The sequence below is a fragment of the Caloenas nicobarica genome, chromosome 13 (genome assembly GCF_036013445.1).
Source record: "Caloenas nicobarica isolate bCalNic1 chromosome 13, bCalNic1.hap1, whole genome shotgun sequence".
Lineage (NCBI taxonomy): Eukaryota > Metazoa > Chordata > Aves > Columbiformes > Columbidae > Caloenas > Caloenas nicobarica.
Window position 1 is genome coordinate 7113301 of NC_088257.1, and position 22210 is coordinate 7135510.

General features: G+C 57.6%; 2 protein-coding genes across 2 annotated transcripts; one reads left to right on the top strand and one right to left on the bottom strand.

Moving 5' to 3' along the window:
- Positions 1-11: 11 nt before the first annotated feature.
- Positions 12-5202, bottom strand: GM2A (ganglioside GM2 activator). Its single transcript, XM_065643978.1, has 4 exons — positions 4902-5202; positions 2734-2886; positions 1702-1884; positions 12-1595 (listed from the first exon to the last, which is right to left on the bottom strand). The coding sequence occupies exons 1-4, from the start codon at positions 5016-5018 to the stop codon at positions 1440-1442; spliced, it is 609 nt and encodes a 202-aa protein (XP_065500050.1). The 5' UTR covers positions 5019-5202; the 3' UTR covers positions 12-1439.
- Positions 5203-9915: 4713 nt separating this feature from the next.
- CCDC69 (coiled-coil domain containing 69) lies at positions 9916-20180 on the top strand. The gene is made up of 9 exons (XM_065643783.1): positions 9916-10155; positions 15155-15224; positions 15651-15811; positions 16072-16147; positions 16312-16385; positions 16620-16721; positions 17080-17199; positions 17445-17542; positions 18218-20180. Exons 1-9 carry the CDS (start codon positions 10108-10110, stop codon positions 18384-18386), a joined length of 918 nt encoding a protein of 305 aa, XP_065499855.1. The 5' UTR covers positions 9916-10107; the 3' UTR covers positions 18387-20180.
- Positions 20181-22210: the final 2030 nt, after the last annotated feature.

Genomic DNA, 22210 nt, shown 5'->3' on the forward strand with positions numbered 1-22210 from the left:
GAGGCACCAGCTCCGCTTCCTGGTAAAAAGATTTATTAAGAACCTAAAGTACCTGCCCAAAAGGAGGATGCCACCCTGGCACAAGCACTGTGCAGCAGTGGGGAGCGGGGTGACAAGGTTAGCGCTTCTCCAGGCAAAATAAACCCTAGTTGGACCCAGCAGGATGAAATGGAGCAAATCAAGGACACAGAAAGGCAGTGGGAGCATGTTTGTGCAGCACAGGACCTCTCACCAGGGCAGCCCAACAGCAGTTAAGGCATATAAAGTGCTTGGAGGAAGACCAGCCCTATACTAAATGTGAGCAGCCAGGGACACTGAGGGAGCAAGGGGTGCAGGGGGCTGGTGGGTCACCTGCTCCTCTGCCCCTGCAGGGACCTGCCATAGGCAGGTGGCTTCAGACGCCCACCCTGCCCAGAGCAGCAGGCAGGAAGGATGATGCCTCAGCCCCAAAACACGACTGGGAGATGGGCTGCAGGGCCTCAAATAGGACCCAGGCTGCTGGTCTTCATGGTCACCTCGCAGTCCATCCCATGTCCGGGATGCTGCTCCCTGGGGGTGCCTCTGCTGGTGCACTGGAAGGATGGTCCCTGTGCAGCATCCTGCCTCAGCTCCGTCCCAGTGGCAAAATGAGATGAGTGGGACTTGTCCCCGGCCAGGCTGTGCCCCAGCTGCCTGTCACAGCCCTGTGCCCTCCCAGAGCCAGCGCAACCAGCAGCCAGTCACCTCTCCTGCAGCTGGGAGCAGCACCAGCCACTTGGTCCCTTGCGAGTGAGAATGTCCATCTGGGGCTCGGGTGGTTTTAGTCCTCTTGTGCTTGTGATGTTTGTCACAAAAGGGACATGGGGAGGTGCTCTCATGAGTGCCTCCTGTTGCCGAGCTGGTCCCACACACAGGACAGGGATGCACCAAAAGCAGACCCAGAGCTACTGGAGGGGGACAGGTCTCCTGCAGCCACTTTGGGGACACTTCTGTAAAACGGCCCCACGCTTTGGCCAGAGGTGGTGTGGGCAAGTAAGGACACCCTCGGCAGCTAATCCTGCATCCCTCCAACCTGCCACAGCACTCCCAAACACTCCCTCCTCCCCATGGACTGCTTCAAGAAATATTGCTTTTCCCCGGAATGTTTTTGTCTAAAATTGCCCTGATGGGACTTAAAAAAAAAAGAGAGAAATCAGGTAAAAAATAACTGCCCTCAAGTCGCACTGAAAGGTTGGGGCAGGGGACACCCTGGGAATGAGGTTGGGGACAGCGGGACAGCCAGAGGGACCTTTCTGTGCATAGCAGGGGAGGGGGACACTGAACAGGGGTAGGGGGCTGCCTCCTCCTGGCAGCGGGAGGGAGGCACCTCGCCGGGACAGGTCGGGACAGAATGGGATGCAACTGGATGGCATGGGACGGGGGACCAAGGTGGTGGGGAGAGAAGGGATGGTCCCCGTCCCTCACTGGGACTTCAGAGAGAAGGCCAGTTTGACACAGGCAAGCTCCTCCCCGCTGCTGCTGGCGACCGCCTGGACACGGTAGTTGCCGTTGGTCATCCAGGAAGGCAGCTCCACGTCGGGCAGGTCAAAGTCACTGGCTGGCAGGGAGTAGGAGCCCTGTAGAGAGAGGGGACACGTAGGTAAGATGCCAACCAAACTCCCCCATCCCTGCACCAAAGGGCACAGTGGTACGCGGCCGGTGGTGCCAGTGTTTCAGGTGTACCGCTTTGAAGGGGCAGTGGCAGGGGATGCCGTAGGTGAGCAGGGGCTCCGGGCAGGGCATGCCGGGCGGGATGAGGTCGTCAATGATGGTGCAGACATCGTTGTAGGTGCAGCTGCCCAGCTGGTCGATGCAGGGCAGCTGGACCCAGAGGTCACCCAGTGCCTTCTCCACCACCAGCGACACCTGGAGGGAAAGCATCCTGGACCAGTACAGCCAGCACAAGCATCCACGGCTCCTCCGGCCTGTCCCACCCCTCCCCAGCCATCCCAGCTCCTGCTTGTGCAATTCTTTGGGGTGTCCTTGGAGCCATCGCATACTCTCTAACCGCCTTCTCCTCCTGCTTTCGGTTCCTCTCTGCCTGCAGGTTTCTCTTCCTCCAACCTCAGCTCGACTCCTTGAGCAAGCACGTCCCAGCAGCCACATACCTGCTCCTTCTTCTCTCCTTAGTGCCTCATTCCAAAACCACCTGGCAGCTCCCAGCCCACAGCTCTGCCTCCACATTCCGCCAGCACGCTCCCTGCATTTCCCAGCCCCAAACAGGCATCGTGGCATTGCTCAAGACAGCCCATGCACCTTGGGCAGAGGGATGTGCTCAGTCTCATCCCAAAAAATCCCCAAAAAGCAGGGCAGGGCAGCTGGGTCAGCTTAGGGCTCCTGCAGCGGTGTTGTGGCATGTCCCTGGAGGGAGCAGCCAGGTCTGGCTGCTGAAAAACAAGTGTTGCAGCGACCGCCAGGAACACCCAGGGCACTTGGGGTTTCGTTTCCCTCTCTGAATCATTACGTCCCCAGGACATGACCCAGCTCATGGTGTTTCTCCCACGAGGACAAGGTTGGGAGCTTCCCCCTGGTCTCTCCATGCCCATCGCCCCGTCCTGGCTGACAGAGCCCAGTGCACTCAGCTCTGCACCACTCGGTGCCTCGTTCCTCCAAGGGCTGCTCACTCCCATACCCACTGCAGGGTATTTCCCAGCTGCCAGTGGTTCTGGGAAGCTTTGCCCTCCCCTGTGCCACGGAGACAGCTCCAGCATGTACCTTCAGAGGGGAGGCCATGGTCTTTCTGGCGCTGACGGCTGCACTGACGCGCAGGCTCCCCGGGATGGTGATGGGGTCAGGTGCCACGGAGAGGCTCTGCAGCACCACAGGGTCCTTCCCATCACCGCAGTTCTCCCAGGAAAAGCCACCAACCTGCAACACCAAGGGATGGGAGGAGTTAGATCCTGGGTGAGCCTTGCCCTGGATTTTCAGATTTCCTCAGTGCTGGACCCCCAAGCCCCCTCACACACATATCTGCTTACAAACACAGCCAGAAAATAACCTTCAGCCCCTCCTCAAGTGCCAAATAAATATTTCCATTTGCATTTCTTGCAATCCCAGCTCTCTGAGCCTGAGGGTGTTGCAGGAACTCTCTGTCAGACAGCAATTGCCACAATTCCCTTCCTTGTACTTCTCACCCAAAGAGGGTTCCCAGGCTGTGATTTCCAAACCAGCCACGGCTCAGCCTCCGAACGCTTTGCATGTGAACAAGGCGAGCGGCATCCCTCAGGCCAGCACCAACAGCAGCGAGCAAGGTGTGTGAGAGCGAAGGCAAGCGAGCAAGCGGGGACTGGGGCAGGGTGGTGGTGGCTGTGCTGGCTGGGGACATGCTGTGCCCTTGGGGGGCCGTGGGGCCAACACAGCCTCCCCGCTCAGCCAGGACCAGCCTGGCTGTTCTGAGCCTTCGTCCACCAGCTCTGGCCACCTGGCCCCGTGCAGGAGCAGGAACAGCCCTCACGCATTGCATTTTAAAGATGGCTTAACATTTCCATCTCTGCTATGCTTGGGGGGCAGATGAACCAGGCTCACCCTCTGCCTGATACATCCCAGGGGCCTGATCCTGAGCTAGTTTGGTCTGAATGGGCCATGGAAGCAGCATTTTCCCATGGGATAAGGAAAATCCACACACAGGGGACATCACCCAGACAGGGAGTCATCATTTGTGTGATAGGAGCCATGCTGGCAGATCTCCTCTGTTTCCTCCAAGTCCCACCAGTGTCCCCATCTGCCACCAGCAAAGCCATGAGCTGGCAACAGCACCGGAGTCATTTGCTCCCCCAATTCAAGTCGAAAGGCAGGGGAATGGCAGCACTAGCCTGCAACAGCCACAGCTGCAAACCAGTGGCAAAAGCCCAGCCTGGGCTCCTTCCCCAAGCAGGTTCCAGCCTAATTGCAGATCTTTTCCCGACGGGGAGCAGGGAGGATGCCTGGGCCACGCATCCCAAGCAGGTTTATCCAGGGGAGCCCGTGTCCCTGTGCCATGGGTGCAGGGCTCTCCCTGCCTGCTCAGCAGCCGCAGAACCGGTGGAAGCTGTATTACCTAGCGCCAGCGGGCAGCCCCAGCGGGCAGCGCTGCCCACGCAGGCCAGCAGCCCATCCCACCGTCCTGCCCACCAGCCCGGAACAGCTCAGAGCAAGCCAGGGCAAGGGGCTGGCTGCGCCCCGATGTTTAGCAAGAGCTGGGAGCCCCTTGCCTGCAGGTCTGCAGGCAAAAAAGCTCCACGGGAGCTAAACATCAGTGTGTGGCTGCATACGGCTGTGCCACAGAGCCTCCACCAGCTTTCCTAACCAGCTCCCCTTTCCCTGGTGCAACATCAGCTTTCCTGGAAAATAAATAGAGAGGTTCTCCTCTGCACCCCGTCAGAGTCACACATCTTAATCAGCTGTATCTTAATCAGCATATGTTGATGAGCCTGGCCCAGTGCTGTGTGGGAAAGAGAAGGCAGCAGCCAGAGCTGGAAAACACCAGCAAACGAGAGGAGTGAGTGCTGGGAGGCTGCAGGGGCAGCTCAGCCGAAGGAGGGGAGGCCGCTGGGCTTCTCGGTCCAGAAGGGTTTGTCAAAACTGAAACCCCCTCCTGTTCAGGGGCTGAACTCGAACTTGCATTCGTGCTGCCCCAGCGCGGCCAGGTCGATGGGATCCCACCTCCCCGCACAGCCCAGCTACAGACACGCACCCAGAATCAGACCTTGCACTCGTCCTTCTGGGCCAGAACACGCTCCGGAGCTCTTGCAAAACCCAGCAAGGCGGGGGAAGCTTTCCGCCCCCCCGCACCGCTCGGGCCGCTCCCTCCGCCGAACCCCCAGCACCCCCCCTACCCCCAGGCAGCCCCCTCGGCCCCTTCCCTGCCCAAAGGGGAGCGGGGTGCAGGGGTTGGGGTCTCTCACCTTGCTCAGCCTGCGGGAACCGCTCCGCTCCACCAGCAGCGCCGGCTGCGACCCGCCGAGCGCGGGCGAGCAGAGCTGCAGGGCGCAGAGCGCCAGCGCCAGCCCCGCTACCAGCATCTCCCCGGCAGCGGCAGGGGGTGAGCAGGACCCGGGGAAAGGCGGCGGGGACAGAACGGCGAAAGCTGGCGAGGCAACCGCGGGGTGCCCGAGCGGAGCTTCCCGCAGCGCGGCGGCCGCCGGGACGGGGCTGGCAGCGGCGGCGGGGCTGCACCCTGTTAGCTCCGGGCCCGGCCCATCTCCCGATTCCCCTCCCTCTCCCTGGGTACGCTCAGATTTTCCCTTCCCCCCCCCTTTTTTTTTTTTTTTTTTTTCTTCCCTCTCTCCCTGGTTTTGTCGGCAAGCGCAGGACTGGAGTCGCAGGGATGCTGGGACGGGAAGCTGCGCTTTCCCACGCACCCGGAGCCTGCGGGGCGGGATGCCGAGGTGCACCCGCCACACCAGGGCACCCACCACGCCGAGTTTCAGTGGATGAGACCAGACCATCTCCCCACCTCTTCTCGCACTCTGCTCCAGCTGACCGAGGCATCTGTGGGCATGCAAAGGGTCGGTACCCACCCCACGCAAGTACCTGAGACCTGCACACTTCCCCTGCGCTCAGCACAGGGCAGGTGGAGAACTGAGATAATTTGAGACCCTGAACCTGATGCCGTGTGTGCTGCGGGGGGGGCGCCAGCACCCAAATGTTGGGCAGTCCTCAACTGGTCTGTTTGCCTCAGCACCCTGCTACCCACCACCCACCTATCCACCATTTCAGATTTAACAGCCCCCTCTTCTACCCTTCCCACTTTGGGTGCCCATTTTCCAGCCAGAGCTGCCCCAAGACCCCCTGTCATGATGGAATGGCCCCACGGGTACTCTGCCGTCATGGATGGCACAGGAGTGTGGCTTTTCCTATATATTTTGATGAACAGATGTTTATCCTTGTGGAAAGCCGGAAGGAGCTGAGCCCACTGAGCACACAAGACATGAGTGTGGCAGGTCTCAGACCTCCCCTCTGCTGCAGCACACTTAGGACCCATGTGTGGGAGCCTTCCTTGCAGACAGCTCAGCTCTCCCTCACATGCTGATGCTGCCTGGCTTCCCCATATCGCTCCCAGCCCTGGGAAGGGTTGCCCAGTTTGTCCGAACCCCTGCCTCAGCTCTATTTTTAGCCCTTCATCCTTATTTAGCAGCGAGGCCAGCTGGGAGCGTGCAGGCAGGGCACAGGAGCAGGCAGGGGCCGTGACGGATGCTGCTGCTCACCCGTGCCGGCAGCGACAACTGCGTTGCTGATCCGCTGCAGATGCTTAAGGGCAAGAAATAAATAGCCCCATTCGTCCCACTCTGGAGCGGGGTGGAAAGTTATCCCCTAGGATTAGTTTTCACTTTGAGGCCCCAGAGCAGCCGGGGGATGGAGATGGGGATGCACAGGGAGAGGCATGGGCATGGCTAGAGCATCAGATTCGGAGCTGGGAGAGGGGCAGAGCCCTCACCTCATGTCCCTGATACCAGGTTTTTTCCTGCTTCTCACCACCATTGCGGGTGAATGGTTCATTGCCCCATCCCCATCCTTCCCCACTCCATTTTGCCCTGGGGAAAAAAAAAGGTAATAAAGGACTGTAAGGACAGGTTAACCCACACCTTTTTGCTTGGAAAAGCACAGGCAGGGGCAGGAATGACTTGAAATTGCTGTTCTACCTCAAGGCAGAAACATGTGTGACCTAGATCTTCACCAAAGGAGTCTGCGATGGTTTTTTGGGCTCTAACACATGCAAGATCCTCTGCAGTTCAAAACAGTTTCCTGAGCTAGCTCACCCATGTGAAACCCAAGTCACGAGGTCCCAGCAGATCTGGCTAAACATCTTCAATTTGCATTGAAGGAAAGCAGCTGGTGCAGATGGGTGACAATGTTAATGACTTCGGTATGTCCCTTTTACAAAAGCAAACAGATCACAAATGACGTGCAGGGCCAAAGGGTGCAACCACAGACCACCCTCTCTCCACTGTCTGTGCCACCAGCCCTGCTGGGACCTGCCAGGCATTGCCATGGGCCAGCTCATTGCCCAAAAACCTTCCAGCAAAATCTTCTCCCCACACTTTTTTTTTTCTTTTTTCTTTTTTTTTTTCTTTTTTTCTTTTTTTTTCCCCAGCCTGGGTTTCTGAAAATAAAAGTAACATAAACAATGAATGACCCCATCCGTGCTCACACAGGACCACCCTGTACACAGACCCTGCAGGGCCAGTTCCCAGATGCAAATCCCATGCGCTGGCATCAACGCTGCCTTGTACCTACCCCCTCCTGCCCAGTCCTTACCAGCTGGAACTGGAGAGAGAGATGAGACACTTTAGCAGCTTGCATAAACACTTCTCTTATCCATAAGCTTTGGCAAACACTTTAAATGACCATTGGTACAAATTAACTCGATGTTCGGCCAGCTGTTGTCCCATTTACGGCAATTCAGCTAAGCGTGAGATAAACCCTCCTAGGCTCGCTTTTCTAGGTAAAGCCCTTGAGATGTCTCCAGCTGCTGTTGTTCCTGGGGACAGATCATGATAACACTGAAAAAGACATCAGGGCAAACTTCAAAACAAGCCGAAGCTGCCCCAGGTGGGTCCGCCACACACCACCTCCACTTTCCTGTCTTTGCACAGGCAGAAATCCCCTCTCTGCCACTATCCCCATTGTCTCCAGTCCTCTGCCAGCAGCCTCTGGCAGCCCCAGCCCCACATGTTCCCCGGATCCCGACGCTCCCCTGTTTAGGGAGAGGGGGATGAGTTGTTGCAGCCATGAATCTCACCCCTACAATGCCATGGTAAGCCCCTGCTTTGCTTGAAAGCGGTTGGACAGAAAAGTTTCTTCCTGTTTAACTGCTGCGCTGCAAAGGGAGCAAGTTATCAATGTATTGGGGCAGGGGAAGATGAAGCAGGGCTGAGACAGCAGATCTCTCCCACAGGGACACATCCTGTGCAGCCCGCACAGGAAAGATTGGAGAAAGAGAGAAATCAAGCTAAAATAAGAGACTTCGGGGGCAGTGCAGGCAGGGCCACCAGCAGGCAGCATTGCAGATGCACCCGCAGGCTGAAGGAAGGATGTAACGTAATCTGGTGTGGTTCTTTCTTCAAAAGTTAGTGATTTATAGAAGTGCAGGGCTGTAGCAGCCATGGCGAGCACCTCACGCCAGAGCCTGCCGCAGCATGTGCTCACTGCACACCCTGTCCCCAAACCCCACCTCTGCCTTGATGCCACAGCCTGATGTGACCAAATCCTCTGTTTTTTCTCCACGGTTAGCAAGAGAAACCCTACCCAGAGCCCTCCTTTGTGGCACAGGGATACCCCAATGCACCACCAGTAAAACCAGAAATTATCACAAGCACACGTGCAAGCTGCTGGAGCTTCCTGCACCAGCAAGACGCGATGGCAGCTGGACAGGCCCCTCGTCAGCTGCCCACACAGTTGCTTCTGTTCACAGCCATGGCCCCAGCAATGCAAATTCAGCCTGAAAATAAGCATGTGCTTTTGTGCTTGCCCCTATACGCCTTCAGTCTCCTAAGTCTAGACCAGGATTTTTAATTAACCCTAAAGAGGTGGAGAGCAGCACCTTGCACAGCTTTTTATCCAGCAAATGATCTACTCAGCCCAAATAAGTACTCTCCGGAGGGGGAAGGAGACTTGCCCCACGTATGAAGTGCTGGGGGAGATAAGAACAGAGACGCTCTCAGTGGTTTCTGAGTAGTGGGAGTTGATGCCAGAAAACTGCTGTGACTCACAAGACTTCACCCAGATTAAGCAGCATCTACCCGAGAGGACAAAGGCAACTGGTCCCACCAGTCCCCAGGAGACTTGGGGCAGCCACGGGTCTGCCCTTCATCTTCCCCACCCTCCTAGCCCAGGAGTGTTTCACAATTTCCCAGGTCCCAGGATTACCAGGGCAGGAAAAACACCTCCAAGTTGCACGTGATGGGGAGACCATGCACCTCTGCTCCCTCGCTGGCTGGGCAGGCGGTGCCGGAGCAGCGGTGAAACGCCAGCATGCTGGCAGCCCAGAAGCCGTGGGCTGCTTGGATTTCTCCCAGGGGATATTTGGAAAATGTCAGAATAGAAACTTGTTGACAAAAACTGGCAGTGTTTCCATACGGGCACAGCCTCGTGACCAGGTTGAAACTCTCCTATTTCAGCAGTGCTGGGTGGCAAGGTTTTATTTTTCAGGTCAGAATGTATACTCTTCTGGAAATGTCTATTATTTAATAGTATTTTTTAAAAATCGTCAAACCCAAAACATTTGGAGGAATCTGCCTTCCCTTCATTTTTAGGCAGGCCACTTTCAAATCTCCATATTTCCCTTCCTCTTCAGGACTCACTTCCAAAGTGCAGGATTTCTTCTGGAAAAGGTCATCCTGGTCCAGTATTCAGGGTGTTTGGGATGCTCAAAAGGGGAGTTGCCAGGATGCAGTCCCCCAGGCAATATGGACCACACCGAAAATCCCCTCCAGCCAGCACAGCTACCCCTGGAGCAGAGCTGCTGCCAGAAGAACACATCCCACAGAAGAAAACATTCCCACTGTTACACAACTACCCCAACACGAGCTTAAACTTCATGGAGTGAAGGTAAAAGGCAGAATGGGTCCTGCCTTTGCCCCTCACATCCCTTATTTCAGGGGGCTGGGGTGGATTCACCAGTGGAAGCCCCCTAAGGCAGCCCTGCTCCAGCCGGACCCCAGCCGTAGTGCAGGGGTCCTGCTCCCCTTTCCCCCCACCCAGGGTGGAGCATCCTCAGTGCAGGGGACCCCAGAGACAGAACACTCCCGGGGCGGGGGGTGTCCCACTACTCTGCTTGGGATGAAGCACCCCGGTACAGAGGACCCAGGGCGGGGACACCCCAGGGTGGAGCAGCCCCGGGGCCGGAGCAGCCCCGCCGGGCGCCCAGGGCCAGCCCCGGGGGCGGGCAGGCTGCGGCCGGGGGCCCTGCCCGCGGCTCGGGGGGTGCAGAGCACCCTCTCCCGGCGCTGCCTGCGAGCAGCTGCGCGGACTTTTTTAAATTTTTTTTTTTTTTTTTTTCTGCCTGCTAGCCCCAGCTGGGGCGGCTCGTCCCGTCCCGTCCCTCCGGGTCCCCCCGGGGGATGCAGCGCCCCGCGCCCCGCGGCTGAGCGGGCTCCAGGCCGGGGCTCCATGGGCTGCACCGGCAGCGCCCTGCGCTGCTGCCCCGCCGGCGGCAAGGTACCGGCTTTGCTGGGCTGGGCTCGGGCTGGGCTCGGGCTGGGCTTTACCTGGGGTCGGGGCTGGCGTGGGGTCGTGGCTTGCGTGGATTTGGGGTTCGCATGGGGCTGGGGTTTGCGTGGGCCCCTGCTTGGACTGCTGGGGAGATGTGCTTTGGGACCCCTGCCCGGGGGAGCGGAGCGGCAGGGCTGGGCAGTGCGGCTGCCCCCAGTCGCCCGTGACCTCGCCAGTGTTGTGGCAGGGGAGCTGGCACCGGGCACAGCGGGCGTTAGCAGCCACCTGCCCTGCTGCACCCTCCGGCACCCCTCCGGGCACTGGGGGAGAGCCCCCACATCATGGGGATGCCTGTACTAAAGGGGGGGTGCAGCATCTGGGGTGACAATGCCTGTTGGAAATGCTGGTCCCATATAGGACAAGGATGGGTTGCCCCAGCTAGATCTCTGCCATACTCCCACAGCATCCCCTGCCTTGTCCCAGAAGTTGTGCCCCCCCTTGTGCCTTGTTCCCCCTTGTGCTGAAGGTAAAGCTTTTGCTGGGGAACGCTCTGAGTCCCCAGCAGATCTCGGTGCATTGCTCTACACTTGAAGTGCTCTTTTGCAAGTTAAGGTCTAGAAAATATCTGCTGCTAATTATTATTATTTTTTGGCATGCTCATGCTGCCTTAGTGCCTCGGAGTTGTTTGTGAATACAGATGTGCCGTTCGTACTGGTGTCGGTGGGCTGTGGTTGTTGGAGGGTGGCAGGGGCAGGAGGAAAGTCGGAAAGGCCCTGCGGTGCCGGCGTGTCCCCCTGCACGGGTGGCCCTTTGCAGAAGCAGCTGGGAGAGCTCGGCTGCCCGGGACCATGCGGCCAAAGCATAACCCGCTGCTGGGATGTGTGGGGGGAGCAGGCGTGGAGCTTGCACGGCCCTGGAGCCAGCAAGTGCCTTTATTTACAGCACTTGCAGGCTTGGCTGCTTCTCCGTATCACGGAAAAAATCCCGCTCTTCTCCATGTCATAAGATCAGACACTTCTGGGCTGGTTTGTGACTCTTAAGAGCTCGCAAGAAGGGGCATGGGACAGGGAGAAACAGCAGCCCTGAGGTCCCAGGTGTTGAGAGCAGCACATTTACTGAAATGCGGAAATTTAGGTCAGAGTCATTTGCCCACAGACGCCTCTCTTCCTGCACTTGCCGAGTTTTGAGCTCTTCTGCTCAGCCTCGCGACACAGCTCACCGTGGTTTGTGCCCCATGAAACAGCCCTGCTGCTGTGACTAAGTAGTGAGTTAAACCCGAAAGCAGCACCAAAAATCCCCTTTATGGCAAAAAGGGGTAAGGGCAGGCATTGATCCACTTCTGCCCACATTCTCGTGTCCAGGGTATGAAAAGGCAGGGTGGGAGACCTTCACCCTCCTGCTGCTGATGGGTGGATTTGCAGAGCTGGTCCCTTGGGGTTGCTTGGGGATGGAGGAGCCCTCAAACCCCAGGGAGGAGCCTGGAAAGACCTGCGATGCACATCACAGGGCTGGGGGCTGTCATGGGGCCTGGGGGCTGTGGTGGCTTTTGGGGCCAGTCTAAAGTTGGAGGTGACCTTGGGGAGCCCGTGCCGGGCTGTGTCTGGTGGGTGGATGGCATACCAGGCACTGCTGCGTGCCCCAGGGGAGGCAGCTTGGCAGCCTCCTCCTTCCCATCACCGGTCCGTGGGCAGCGGGGCAATAAGGATGCACGAGCGCAGGTGCCACAGCCAGAGCCCAGTCCTGAGCTGCGGGCACCGTCCTCAGCTGTCCCTTCCCCTCCCGGCTCCATCCACCTGTGCTCAGCTGCTTCCCATCACCGCTTGCTCTTCAGCCATGCTCCTGGTGTGAGAGGCCAAGACGCCTTCCCAAAAGATCAAGGCTGAGGCTCAGCTGCCTTCCAGGGCCGGGGTGAATTTATTTTGGAGATATAGAAACTATATGTAGCAGCAGGAGCCGGGGAAAGGTCAGGACGAAAAACTCGGGGCTGTTAACGGCATGAAGGGTTTGCATACGGTCTGTGGTACAAATTAGACTGTACGAGAGGTGATAGTCATCTCGTAACACAACCATTGCCGGAGGAAAAACAGCAGCAGAGTTGAAGACAGGTCTCACGGACCTGTGCCAGCATTGCTCTGGCAGCACTGAGCATCTGCTGCAGGTTCCAGGGAGGTTTTAGGGTCATGGGCCAAATCCTGTCCCCGCTTCTCCACAGCCACAAAGCAAAGCCTCATCCCCAGAAGCAGCGTCAGGATTTAAATGCTTGTTTCCTGCCTCTTTGTGATTTTGTTCCCTGACAGTAACGTTGCATGGTTTAATTGCTTAACATACTTGTAAAACAAGAAAAGAGGAAGAAAAATACAGTACAAACCCCCACCTCAGGCTAAAAGCTGAAGCAGAGGCTGCAGCCAACCCAGCTGCCTGCACTGTGCTGGCTGCCTCTGCGCGGGGCTCCCCTCCACCGGCACCTTTCGAGGTGCCTCAGGTTCTGCTGGAAATCCTGATTAATCCATCCATACCATGAGAAATATTCAGTTCTAAGAGCATGGGTACTTTTTTTTTTCTTTTTTCTTTTTTTTTAAGCATCCTCACAGATGAAGCCAGAGGTTTCTGTGCTGAGACGTTACAGGACCAGCAGTGCTGCCGATGGCCGGCACCTGTGGGACATTTCAGGCTGCTTCTTCCCCAGGCCAAAACCATTCCACCTGGAGCAACTCCCAGCCTGCTCCTTTTGCACGTAGCGGGTACCAGGAGCATCTTCCATCTCTCCAAGATGCGCTGGGCGGTACCCGGGATGCAGGTGCCACGTGCTGCTCTGGAAGTGGCAGCAGAAGGTGCCTCTGATCAAGTTTTCAGCCACATTTTGCTTTTCACTCTGTTTTTGGAGGTGGAGCTCTCATCCCAAAGGGCAACTGAGCAATAAGGCATAAAATTAGCTCCAGACACTATTTTAATTGCTCCTAGAGGTAGGAAGGGTGCCTCACTCGTAGCCTCAGGGCAGGTATTTAGATTTGTCTGCTGATGCCAGTACACCTCTTGCTCCCTTTTGCCACTTCTGAGTTCAGTGCAGTTGTCTCAAATCATTCTCCTTGAGCAGCCGAGGGTCTCTGAGGCCCCATCTCACTGGGTTTGGGACATGGAGGAGAGATGAAAGTGCCCTGGATCTGTGCTGGGGACATTGCCTGTGCTATGGGGGTGACCAGCCCTGGGCTCTGTCCTTGGGCATCACCTTCACCAGTGAGTGGGACACATGCAGCAGAGGTGGTTTGGTTTGAGCAGATGAGGTTTAGGGGTTGCTCCTGGAGGAGGTACCAGCATCCTGCTCTCAGCAAGGCTCAGATCATCCAAAACCCTTGGGGGCTGTGTGACCCTGCCGTGCCAGGACAGTCCCCCGGCACAGCCTTTGCTTTGTCACAGTAAAACCTGCGGGGGGGAATTTTGAGGTTCCCTTGGTGTTCCCAGGCTTGCAGAGCCCCAGCTGTCTCATCCATCCACCACCAACCAGACCCCAAAATCCAGCACAGGACACAGTGTACATTAAATAGTAGGTAGATACACATCAGCATGAGATGGGTGCTGGGGACCCGGGGGACCCTTTGCAGGTAGGGCTGCTGGGTGGGCTTGGTGGCATCACAGGGCACCCCACATTTGCAGAGTGAGTTGTGTCAGCAACAAGAACAAACCCTGCGAATCCCAACTGCCTGGTGCCTCCTCGCCCTGCTGCCTGGGCCGCGTTCAATGCCTGGGCTGCGTTCAACGCTGCGGCCGCTCACGCCATAGAAGGGAAGATAAAGCCAGGGCTTCCCAGACACTCGGAGTTTTCCTGCTCTCTCTGGCAACTGCGCTTCCCTCCAGCTTCAGGAGGGGGGCTGCTGGGGAGGCAGAGGCAGGGACGCCTGTTTGCTTTGCCTCCCTTTTTTCCCAAGCCAGGCTCTCTAAACTGGTCTGTGTTTGGCTGCGCCGCTGTGACAACAGAGCCAAGCCAGGGTGCAGCCGGCACAGCGGGGTCCCCAGCACCCCCCAGGCTGCAGGGCTGGTTTCGTGAGGGACTGCTGTTTTTAGGAGAGGCTTTGCCAGGGGCTGGAGCCTGGCAACATGTGGGCAGGTGGATTCCCTCACCCACAGGCATCTGTACCCCTGCTCAGAAGCACAACCCAGCAATGGGCATTTGGGGCAAGATTTGCCCTGCACTGGGGAGGTGGGGCTGTGTGAGCAGACAAGCTTTGCTTCTATCTTTCAGCAACAGATAAAAATATATCCATCTCTTTTTTTTTTTTTTTTCTCCCCTCCCCAAGTGACTAAATTAAGCCCGTGCAGGGCTGGAGGGCGTCCCGCGGAGCTGTGCTGCTGAAGGCAGCTCCCAGCTCTGGGTTATATCAGCCCCGCGGCAGCCGCAGGAGCGTGCGGCCGAGCAGCACATTCCTGCGCTCCTGAGCTCATTGCTTGTGCCGCCGCCAGCCCTCGCCTGCTGCCAGCCCTGCACAGGGTCAGGATCACCTCTGATTTATAGTTATTTTTCATTTCTCACTCCTGCTCCAGCATGGGCTGTGTCAAAGCCCAGCTGCGTAAAGCACCCGGCAGAGGGGTGTGTTTGGGGAGCTCCAAGGTTCCAGGGACAGGAGGAGGGTGGCATGGACTTGCCAAGTGCTGCCTGCTCTCCCCCACCACGTGTTTTGCTGCCAGAGCCTATTTTGCACCAGCACCGTGTTGGGGGGTTCCTGAGCATCATGTGGGTTTTCCAGCTGGTGGCTGGTAATGCCATGTGGTGAAGTGGCCAGGACACAGGGAAATGGCACGAGCTCAGGGCTGCCTGCCAGGCAGCATGTGCGCACCCATGGGTGCTTGGGGTGGCAGAGGGTCAGGGAGGCATCACTGCTGCTCAAGCACCCGTGTTTTAGCAGGGCTGAAGGGTGCTCAGCGCAGGGTGCCTGGCTGTGAGGTGTCCTCTGCCTGCAGCCATCTGCCCCCTTTGTTCCCCCCCTGCTCCAGCCCCCTCTCTCTCCGCCAGAGACAGCTAAAAGCCCAGCAGCAGAGGGGACCGGCTTCCCAGGAGCTCACGGACTTGAAGACAGAGAATGGTGAGATGATGTGTTTTCCCCTGCTGTGCTTTCTCAGTGTGATATTAAAAAGGCAGTAGGAGAGACCTCAGGGCAGCCAACCCACGCCAGGGATGGGGAGGATGGGGATAATGGCTGCATCATCCACATGGCACTGGTGCAGGTGGGCAGACATGGTGGCATCCCAGAGATGATGGCATCCCTTCCTCTCATGCAGAGAGGTTGTCCCCCGGGCAGGATGCCTAATGAGTCCTCTCTGAGCCTGTCATCACCAACCCAATTAGCACTACTTTGCATTAGTGAGATGCAGGGGAGGGATTTGTCCAGTGGGAAGAGGACAGGGCCTGAACCCAGGACATGGCGCTGGCAGGTCGGCTGCCCAGGACATCCAAGCAGCCCAGTTATCAGGATGCGGCCGGTGCTGTTTCAGCCGTGTTTGCATTGCAGTCGATGCCGCCCTGTTGCCTGAGGATGGGAAGGAGAAGGCGGTGCTGCGGGAGGAGCAGACGGAGAGCAGGAGACTCCTCCAAGGCCAGGAGGAGGAGGAGCAGCTGCGGGATGCCAGCCGGGCAAGGTCCACGAGAGTCGCCCGGGACGTTCACATTCAGGTCGGTTGAAAAGGCAGGTGCTGGTGGGGCTGCGGCTAGACAGGGAGCATGTGGCCAGCCAGGACATCCCAGGCAGCGATCACAAACCTGGCACACTCTGGGCTGGGCTCTCCTGTTTTTAGGAGAAGGAACATGTTAGAAATGGGTCAGGAAGCCGGGAGTGGTGCAGGTCTGGCAATGAGTCGCGGGTGGGTGGGGAGAGCCAGAGCATCCCTTACATGGGTCACACAGGTAGGGTTTATCATCTCCCTGCTTCCCAGGTGGAAAACGGAAAAGACCTAGAGCTAGAGGAGCAGTTCAATGCCTTGAGGAGGGAGCACACAGAGACCCTGCGAGGTGAGTGCTCGGACAGCAGGGCTCCCCGCAGCCCCCCCACTGCTGGTGTCCCTCCAGCTGCATGCAGGGTCACGGGGACACTGCCCCCCTGCTCCACAGCACTGTGAGGCTCGCTGCCCCGGTGTCCCTGCACTGGTGATGGTCAATTCATGTCCCCTCTGCAGAGCTCCAGAGAGTGCATGAGCAGGAGAAGCTGCTGCTGACAGAGTCCCACCACAGGTCCCAGACAGCCTTACAGGTACCCGTGGAGAAGCACCTGGGGAGAGGGTGCTCGTGAAGGGCTTGAGAACCATCTGCTGGCTCTGCTATGGTTCCCTGAGCTCCTCAGTGGCCACCTTGGTCCTTTGTGTGCCCAAGGACCATGCAGGCTCCTCCAGCCCTGGGGTTACCGAGGTGCCATAGCCCAGCAGTGCCCCTGCTTGGCAAGAAATCCTGGACACCTCCCATCCTCCTTCTTCCCTGGCTACCCTAGGAGACAATCCAGGAGCTGAATTCCCAGCTGAAGTCCTTCCAGGAGAGGATGAAACGGGTGGAGGAGTCACTCTTGAGCACAGACTACAAGAAGCACATCCAGGTACAGGGAGATGTAGGACCAGTGGCCTCTGCAGAGGAGTGTCAGGGAGGAGACCTGATCTGGGGTGCTGGCCCAAAGCCACAGGTGCTTCTCTGATGGACCCTGACAGCATGTGGAGGGGCTCAGGCCAGGGGTGGCATGGGACAGCTGAAAGGGGAGCAAAGCCCCATCCCTGGGAGGCTGAAGAGCTGTTGAGGTCCCTTGAACACAAGTGATAGGTGAAATGTGGTGCCTTGTGGGCACAAACCCATCCTGGGCCATGCAGGACCGCACCTGGCCCGCTGGGGTCATGCATGAACTGTGTCAGATGGCTCAAATGCCCACCCTGCTGCAGCTGCCCCATCCCTGTGCCCCGCAGGAGCACGGCAGCCCCAGCCCCTTCTGGGAGCAGGAGCTGGAGAGCTTGCACTTCGTCATCGAGATGAAGAATGAGCACATCCACGGCCTGGACAAGAAGCTGCTGAACCTGGAGAGTGTGGTGGGTTAAAGGAGGGCATTACTGGTGGGCTTTCTTCTTTCCATCTCTTTTTCCCACCTGAATCCCATCCAGAAATTGCAGCTGAAGCTGAGCTGGATAGTGCCTGGTTCCTCTCTCAGAGTGGGGAGGGGACACAGGTGCAATGCCACCATGGTCCTACCCAGCCAGTTGTCCCCCCAGATGGGGCAGCGGGGAGGTCAGAGGCACTTCCCGACTTCCTCCTCATCCTCTTGTCCCCCTTCCAGGTGGAGAGGAACCTGCTGCTGGAAGAGAAGGTGAAGACCCTCCAGCAGGAGAACGAGGACCTGCAGGTTCGCACCCAGAACCACTTGGTCATGGCTAGGTAAGCGCTGGTCCCACGCATCCACTGGTGCACGGTGGCAGGGTGACAGCAGTCACAGGTGGCATCTCCAATGTGGGAAGTGGTGACAGCACTGGAGTCCTCAGCACAAGGCAGACATGGACCTGTTGGAGAAGAGCCAGAGGAAGCCACAAAAATGATCCGAGGCTGGAACAGCTTTGCTGGGAGGACAGGCTGAGAGAGTTGGGGTGTTCAGCCTGCAGAAGAGAGGGCTCTGGGGAGACCTTATTGTGGCCTTTCTGTACTTAAAAGGGGCCAATAAGGAAGATGGGGACAGACTTCAGCAGGGCCTGTTGCAACAGGACAAGGGCTCATGGTTTTAAACTGAAAGAGGGGAGATTCAGGCTAGACACAGGGAAGAAATTTTTTTTACACTAAGGGTGGCGAGACCCTGGCCCAGGTTTCCCAGAGAGGTGGTGGATGCCCCATCCCTGGAGACATCCCAGGCCAGGCTGGACAGGGCTCTGAGCAACCTGATCTGGGTGAAGATGTCCCTGCTCATGGCAGGGGGGGCACTGGATGAGCTTTGAAGGTCCCTTCCAACCCAAACTATTCTGAGATGCTATGACAGTGGGGTTTGGGGAATACGTCACAGTCCATGGTGCCTCTGGGTGCTCTGCAGGGAGCAGAGGGGGCTAACACGCCATTTGCCCACAGGCAGCTGTCGGAGGAACTGCTGGCTGCCCGCGGGGCGCTGGAGAAGGAGACCCAGCTGCGGGAGCAGGCTCGCCGCGAGAAGGAGGAGCTGCTGTACCGCGTGCTCAACTGGGGAGATGGCTCCCCATTCCCCACAGCTGCCAGCGAGGTGCCCCTCATGGCCACGTAGCACACCGCCAACCAGCACCGTGCGCTGCCGGGGGGGCTGTCGGGGCTCTCGTCCGGGCACAGGAGCCCGGGGATGCTCTCACAAGTGCCCCTGCTGCTGGGGCAGGCCCTGTCCGACCGGAGTGATGGAGCGTTTCACAGGACACTTGCGCCTACATTTCCCCAGCCCGTGCAGGGCTGCAGGGGGTTCTTGGCCACCCCTCTGTGCCATCCCTGCATCCCTTCCTCTTGTGGAAGGCTGTGGGGAGCATTCTTGGGGTAAAAGGGGTCAGCCAGGACACACAAACATGCATTGGGCTGGATGCCACTCAGCACTTGGCTCTAAGCATAACCAGCATCAGTGCTGGTGGGGGGCATGGAGGTGAAGAAAAAAGGTCATCACTGGGATGGGAAAGGGACAAGCATGGGAGGATGAGGAGGGCGCTGTTAGGGTACCTCACTCTCTGTGGAGTATCCCTGGGAAGCACATGGCTGAGCCCAGGGGCTTTCATAGGGCAGCAGCAAAGGGCAAGAGGGTACATCTGCCACCTCCAGCACCGCCCTTGCCACAGACCATGTCAGCCTGTCCCATTTGGGGGCTTGGCCTCCTGCTCAGGCTGCTCTGAGCAGGTACCACCCACTCCACCATTCCCAGTGGAAACAGGGCTTGCCCTGCCCTCGACCAGGTCACTGCGTGGGGAGGGGGTCAGGCAGGGCTCCCACCCACACCCTCCTCTGCCCGTCGCCTCCTCCATCCCAGGGGTTGTCCAGGCAGGCTCCCACTGACCACCACGCAGACACCAAAGCCTCTTTGTCCCTGCTGCCCAATCAGCAGCAACACCAGCCCCATCTTCTCCCCCAAAGCCGGGCAGATGCTGCACGCCCGGAGGTGCGCATTTGGGGAGCAGAGCATCCTCCGAAGGGGAGCAGGTTTCAGCAGTGGCCACCAGCAGGTCACATCCCCATTGGGGAAGATGCTGCCAGCATGGTTGCAGGTTGGGGCTGGATGCACACAAGCACTTTTCACTGGGCTCACAAGTGTGGTGGGACAGTCACTGCTCCAGGGGTTGTCACTGGCCTGTCCCCTCCCCTGTTTAGCCAGGGGGTGTGTGTATGTGTGTGCACCAGGCCAGCGTGCTACTGGCTGTAACAATTACAAGCCTGTAAGAAGCAGCAGCCTCAAGAGTCCCTTATCAATGGTTTTGGGGACCAGCACAGGAACATCTCACCAGGGGGCATGTGCCCTCCACCCAGGGCAGTGGGAGGATGGGGGGGGTTGGAGGAAGCCCTACAAAGCCATAGCAAGGAAAACCTGGAGAAGGTCTCCACTGCTGGTCCTCCTTTTCCTGCTCCTTCCTTTGTTTCATTCGTGTCAATGGGCTCCCAGCACGAGGCAGACCCCAAGCCTCCCAGCACCTCTGTTACCCCACAGCCAAGCAAAGTCCATGCTGCACACTTCAAATCCCATAATCTGCTACTTACAGGGCCAGGGACCTGGCTGGAAACCCTGCTCACCAGTACATCCCAGCAACACCAATGATCACAGAGCTGTGTGGTCCTTGCTGCAGTGGGGAGCCTGGGGGGGACAGGGACCACCCTGGAGCAGTGCCCAGCACCCCAACCCATAGGATGGGGCACTGTGAGTTCTCATAACACAGGGACCCCCAACCTCTGGGGACAACCATTGTGCCTCCTGGGGGCTGTAGAGCTGCTGCCCATGGCCAGGCCAGCTGGGGCTGCTTTTCCCCCCTGCCAGCAGCACCCACCCTCTGCACAACACCAGTCCCACCCAGAACACCTCGATAATTTTTCCCATCTTGTACAAAACAAACTACTTACTCTGGCCATCCTTTGGGCAGACTGCTCCAGCTGTAAGCTGATGGGGAGGGTGAGCACTAGGCAGTCCCAGTTACACCCTCCCCTTAAATTCCTCTTGGGAGCACCCTGGCTCTCCCTACATTGACCACTGCTCTGGGCTGCACAATGGGAAATCTATGCAGAAATATTTTTCCTGTGATGCCTTCCAGATCATACATGTGAGCCTGCAATGCTAATAGGCTCAGGAGTATTATCGAGGTAGTTTAATTAACATTTCAAAGCTGCCCATACAAGTAGTAGGAGGAACTCCTTCCCCCATCCCTATTGCCTCACACCAGGAGCCCCATCCCAATTTGTGGAGCAGGTTTTGGAGAAAAACCAGGCAGAAAAAACCAAAACCACAGCCAGGTTAGGATGCAGGGCTGCACACACCTACAGCTGTGGATGTACCTAAACTGAGCTGCCCCTAGGGAACATGGAGAGAGGTGAGCAGGTTGAAGAACTGACTGCAACAGCAAGGCAGAGGAGCACAGCCCCAGCTCCCAGCAGCAGAGACCCGAGGCTGCCCGCACTTCCCCAGTGTCTGGGCACTAGAACCTCAGTTGTTGCCCACACCTTGTCACAACCCCATTACATAGACACAATATCCTTAGAAGAAAGAGAAGAGAAATACCTAACTAGCCCAAGCACAGCTCATAGCAGAGCAGGCAGCAGCACCATCCACCAATGACCCATCCAACCTTACCTCAGTAAGCTGCAAAGATACAGTAAGACCTGAATACACCTTAACAGAGAATTAAATAGGCACCAGAAACAACTCTGATGCAGTGCTTCACTCCTGAGCAGCAAAGCAGAAGTAGGGGCTCAAGTGGGTCCAGGGCTGAGCTTAAATAGGGTCCAGGGCTGTGTAGGTGTGAGTCCCAGGTGAGGCTGCTCAGGGCCAGTAAGTGATATAAGTGCCCTAAGGCTCTGGCACAGCTGTTTTGTAGGGCTGCTTCTAGCAGGGAGAGGGCATGGGGAAAGCTATGATGTGACCTTGGGAAAAGAGCACTGAGTCTGGGCTTTGAGGAGAGTCTGACAGCTTGTGTTTTGGAGTGAGGTGTTAACTTTGATGTTATTTTTAAGTAGTGTGCAGGTTGAGTTTGCTTACGATATTTCAGGTTAAAAGCCATTTATGTTTGTATATAGGCTATGGTGTAGTTCAGCATATTTGCCAGCCTTCTGGTGCTGTGAAAGCTTGCAAGAAGCAGTGGAAGAAGATATCAGCAATGCAGGAACAAAGTAAGGAAGGATCCAGAGCATCTGAAGTGTGTGTCTGTGCTCTAACCACAGGCTACTCTGCTCTGGCAGTGCAGGGCGGCCCTGTGGCCCCAGTGCCCCCTGTGAGCTGCTGGGCTGGTGCCTCTGTGGTGGGGGCTCGGCTCACCCTGGTGTAGCCAGGAGCACTGGGAGGACAGCAGGGCTGTTGTCCTGCATTGCAGTGCAGGACGAACAAAGCCACACTTGTCACCCACGCTGTCTCACATGAGCGAGGCATCCAGACACCAATGCCAGCCTGAGGGAATGTTTCCCCAAGGGAATAACATGGCAGGAAGGAGCAGCATGTGCTGGCTCTGAGGGTCGTCTTCTCCCAAGGTGCTTCCAGCCTCCTGGGGCAGGGGGTATACTGCCAGCCTCTCCTGGGGCAGGGGATATACTGCCAGCCATCAGGTGTGCCACAGCCAGCCTGGGGTCCTGGCTGCCCAGGACCTCTGTCTCAGGACAGACAGAGCTGAGTAGCTCAGCCACTTTGCAGCCCCAGAGAGATGCTCCAGCCAGCGGGTACCACCAAGGCTTGGATGCCTGAAGGGTTATGTGCCAGCAGCCTTCAACATCTTGATGGGGCCCTTGGTTTTGTTTCTGATATCGGCCAGACAGCAGGCACTGCTGCCCATAGACCCTGGGAGCCCCACCAGCTTCTCCAGCACTTCTGTGCTGGCTGGGGCACAGGGTGGTGGCAAAGAGGGAATGGGGTTGGCCTGGGCAAGG